At 40.2% G+C, this 4,612-nt stretch overlaps 1 protein-coding gene across 4 annotated transcripts; it reads right to left on the bottom strand.

Annotated features, from left to right (window-relative positions):
- Positions 1-398: 398 nt before the first annotated feature.
- rgs5b (regulator of G protein signaling 5b) lies at positions 399-3,933 on the bottom strand. 4 transcript variants are annotated; one of them, XM_077520968.1, is made up of 6 exons: positions 3,359-3,933; positions 2,708-3,072; positions 2,521-2,610; positions 2,286-2,383; positions 1,109-1,272; positions 399-1,031 (listed from the first exon to the last, which is right to left on the bottom strand). In XM_077520968.1, exons 2-6 carry the CDS (start codon positions 2,902-2,904, stop codon positions 822-824), a joined length of 759 nt encoding a protein of 252 aa, XP_077377094.1. In that variant the 5' UTR covers positions 2,905-3,072; positions 3,359-3,933; the 3' UTR covers positions 399-821. The 4 variants fall into 4 exon arrangements, with proteins under 4 accessions (XP_077377094.1, XP_077377112.1, XP_077377103.1 ...); XM_077520986.1 differs by having other exon boundaries at positions 2,708-3,005; positions 3,824-3,920; XM_077520977.1 differs by having other exon boundaries at positions 3,824-3,898.
- Between the last annotated feature and the right edge of the window lie 679 nt (positions 3,934-4,612).

Genomic DNA, 4,612 nt, shown 5'->3' with positions numbered 1-4,612 from the left:
CAAATATGGCAACATTGTCAAAACAATTTCCGTTCATCGTGAAACTCTGAAACTTTCCAAACAAAAGTTTGATGTGAACACAAATGACCACAATCAGTTTTTTCCTGTTTTTAGTTAAAAACGACGTTGTGCTAGCACGAAGCTGTTGTATGTTTGGATTTGCACGCTCCTTGTTACATAGTCTTCACTCTATGTCCACATCAAATCTAGTGATAACATTGCTCTGTACGCATCCCAAAGTGAACATCGTGTATCTTTAATTTCTCGTGAGAGTCCAAAACATATTCACGCTGTAATATGTTGATACACTGATTTCTTCCATCCACTGGCTTAAAATGAGTCATTTGGTCACCTACTTGTCAAGAGGCCATACAAGAATTAGCACCTTCACAACAACAGAACATTCCAGAGACATTTGTGTCAATTTATTTGATGCATTTCATTTCACAATAATAAAAAAAAAAAAGAGACAGTCACTTAAACAGCTGAAAAGCAAACGTTCATCATTTTCATTATAAATATGCGTTTAGTTTAAATTAAAGAGAATAAATAAATGAACATCGTGATGGATTTGTTGTGCGAACGCAAGACGGCATCTGTTTCTGCATTGTTCCAAGTCGTTTGCCACCGTGGCCATCAGCCTTGAGTGGGGACTTGTTCAGATGTCTCTCACGAGCAGCTCAGTGTTACAACCTCACAGCTTCACGTCCGTCAGCTTGGACTCCAGTCTGCTGAACTTGGGGAACGACTCCTCGGCTCAGGTTGGTTGCGCACCTTTCGGCTGGGCGTCATTAGCTTCGGCATCTCCTCCGCCGGGAGGATCACATCTGCCGGCCGCTCGTTGCGCAGTTCTTGATGAAGTCGCTGAGCCGGTCTTGTCCGCTCTGCTGACTCAAGGACTTGAGGAAACGAGGGTAGCAGTCTTTCTCCATCAGAGTGTAAATTTTGGCTTGGGCCAGATCAAAACATGACAAGGTGGGATGCTCGATGTTCTCCTTGGCGATGGCTTTCGTCACGTGATCGAGGTTCACCTGCCGAAGGAGTGAACAATCAATGACGTTTTCCTTACCCTTAACTAACGTTCCTATTTTGGGGCGTGGTCTCTTACCTCTCGCGGTGCATCAGTGCTGATGAACTCATCAAAGATTTCTTTGGCCTTTAGGGACATTTTGGAGGGCTTTGTCGTCCTGTAGTCCTCGCACGCCAAGTAGAAGGCAATATTTTCCTCGCTGAATTCTGACACGAGGAAAGCTCTGAATAGACACAAACCGTCTAGAGGAGAGGAGAGGACAAAAATTAGCATGACCTTTTGTAACCTACATTTGACCTGCACATTTAAATAACATCCAATACAATAGCTGTCTGTAATCGATGTCTCTACAAAGATGAAACTGCACTGCAATTGCATCATACTGGGAGGTGTATCTACTATTTTTTTCTCCTCTCACGTCTAAAGAAAGAAGCCACAATATTGGAAGCACCTCTCAGAATGATGCAGTGCGGCTCGAAAACCATAATAATAACCATAATAACACAGGGCTAGTTTAATAGCACTCAGAGAGTGACGCTGAAAATAGAGCTATTGTTATTGCAGAGCCGGCTCACCCATTTGGCAATGCAGAAAAATGCCACAAACACCTTAATATAAACTTAATAATTCTGTTAAAACTAGTTAGTAATATTAACTCTCATAAGTCAGATGTTAACGTAGAATCAAATGTAAAGCAATACCCAATTAATTTTACTGCAAACGTATCATTTGATGCTTTTATTCTATTATTATTATTATTATTAGTTGTATTCACTTGAGTTGTATTTTTTTGTATGAAAAGTGCTATATAAATAAAGACTGACTGATTAATCTGCAATTGCCTGGCAAACACTTCAAGGTGTACACCGCCTACTGCCCAAAGTGAGCTGGGATAGGCTCCAGCACCCCAGCGACACTTGAGGAATAAGCGGTCACGAAAATGGATGGCTGGATGATTAATTAATTGACTTAGCTTAAGCTAGCTAATGTATTTCCTGCTTATACTGAATCTAAATGTGATTCACTTTTTACCCTTTATGTGTATAATTTACAGTTCAAAATGTCAAACCCACGCTTTAAACTTCATTTTAGTGCTAAAGTATTCTTTAATAATAATAATAACTTCCCATACACCATATTAAATGGCATCTTATTTGATCTGTGTTAAAATTACATTTTATAATTTAAATTGGGTGGCAAAACATTGCTCTTTGATTAAAAAAAAAAAAAAAAAAAAAAGATTGTAAAGGTGTACCGAATGTTGTGTCCAGTGAAAGTCTTGCATGGCTGCACTTACTTTGGCTGGACAGCAATTTTTCGAATGAGTCTTTCCATTTCAGACACTCGTCAACACTGCAACACAAAAGGAGAAACAGGTAAGTGAAAGAATAAAACAAATAAATCAGTTTATATTCTATATTATATAACACTGTAAAAAAAAAATCTGATTCGGTAGGCCTATATCGAAAGAAGAGGTAGATGTACCTTACCTGTGAGCATCACTTTTTTTGGGCTGCACAGGGACGCTGTGATCCGACTTGTGCAGCAAACTTCCAAAAAGAGCTTTCAGCTCCTTTGCCCTGTGATGACAAAAAATAAATAAACCACACATCTAAAATTTAAAAGAAACAAACGTACGCAGCACAGTCATTTGAATAGGAAAGAGGACTCGCTTACCTCTCCAGGCAGGTGATTGGCAACAGTTCAAGTCCTCGACACATGTTGAGATGCAAACCGGTGGGCTGGCGGTGGATATTTCCAGGGCGTTTTGAAGAGTCTGGCCTGTCTGCCTGTTTATGCGTGTGATAGCTCTCAGTCGCTCTGACGCGTGTGTGGGAGAAGGCCTTTTTATAGGGCGGTCCACTCAGTGACATCACAGCTCTCAGCCAATGCCGAACAAGAGCGGTGGGAAGATGAGGAGATTTTTATCCAGACCACAGCCGCACTGAATGGAAAGTTGCTGGAAGTATATTACCTAATTGTGGAAATTAATTTCACGTAGGGGAAGTAGTAGCTTATCGGGAAGGACTTTGGTTTGGGACCTAAAGTATCACGGATTGACGATGGCGTTAGAATCATGCCAAAACCCCGTAAACACAAGAAACGTGATCTACGTACACACTACCTGATCCACGTACACAAAACGTGATCTATGTACACAAAACGTGTGCTCTAAGTACACAAAACGTGTGCTCTACGTACACAAAACGTGTGCTCTAAGTACACAAAACGTGTGCTCTACGTACACAAAGAAGTATATCTTCAATTACAACAACAAAATGTCTTGCGTACGTAAAAAGCAATTCTACATTTACGGATACAACTCACGTGACTTTTGGCAGCGATATTCTGCCGAGCAGTTTTACGTGCCGAAAACCCATGATCCACACGCGTAAAGCCAGTAAACTTTACAGCAGGGGGCGCTGTTGAATCAGCGCCGTATTGAGAGAGCGTTTGGCCAACTCGTTGAAGAACTACTACGCTGTGATTGGTCAACTGCTGGTCACATGACATATGGACGCCTTGTCGTTACTTTTTTTTTTTTTTTTAGATGCTTTATTGAACCAAATTTGTTGCAAATTTACAGTAAATAGCCTTGTCGTTACTATGCCGCTGCGATTACGTAACGTGTTGCATTGGCGTTTATGACGTTCACAAACAAACACTTTATTAATCTAAAGTCTTAAAAAAAAAAAAAAAAAAAAAAAAGTAAAACGGCACACCACTCATTTGACGAAGTAGAAAGCTGCAGTGTGCAGTCCCACCTACATCAAATCGTGGTATTTTACTTACTTTATTTCACCCTAAATCTAATCCTGCATCATAACGCCACTGCCTGGTTGTAATTGTGAACAACGCCATGCTGAGTAACACGACACAATTGCAATATGTAAGTGATAACGAAAATAGAAGGCGTCCATATGTCATGTGACCAGCAGTTGACCAATCACAGCGTAGTAGTTCTTCAAAGAGTTGGCCAAACGCTCTCTCATTACGGCGCTGATTAAACAGCGCCCCCTGCTGTAAAGTTTACTGGCTTTGCGCGTGAAAAAGGATATATACATTAAACATTTAGAGTCATACTTTTGTAATGTGCAATATTAATATACCGGTAGTATAATTTTCAAGCAGCAACATTATTTTCTTCATTGCGGAAAACAATCACTTAGTTTTGTTTTGGTATAACTGAAGGAAATTTTGGTTCATCTAGTTGTTAATTTGCTTCAGACAGTGAAACAACGCGTTAATTGAACGGATGTCATTTGGGGAAATTGATAAATATATTGCAGCTGCATGGCATTTGCAAAGCCATGATGGCCGTCATTGGCGTTCTGAAGCATTTGACCCAAGAGTAACATATACAGAATGAACAAAAGGGGTTCAAGGATTGACCCTTGAGAGACACCTAACACGTCATGGCCGTTCAATCAAATTAAAAACTTCCAATCATCACTACATAACTTATTTCCACCTAATAGGATTTGCACCATTTTTTTTTATTTTTTTTTTTAGAGCTCCGTATTATTCATTCAGCAGCCTTCCCGAGTCAACATATCACCAACATGCACCATTTTAGGGCCG

Source organism: Festucalex cinctus, chromosome 1 (genome assembly GCF_051991245.1).
Source record: "Festucalex cinctus isolate MCC-2025b chromosome 1, RoL_Fcin_1.0, whole genome shotgun sequence".
Taxonomy (NCBI): Eukaryota; Metazoa; Chordata; class Actinopteri; order Syngnathiformes; family Syngnathidae; genus Festucalex; species Festucalex cinctus.
This window is presented reverse-complemented; position numbering and strand designations above follow the sequence as displayed.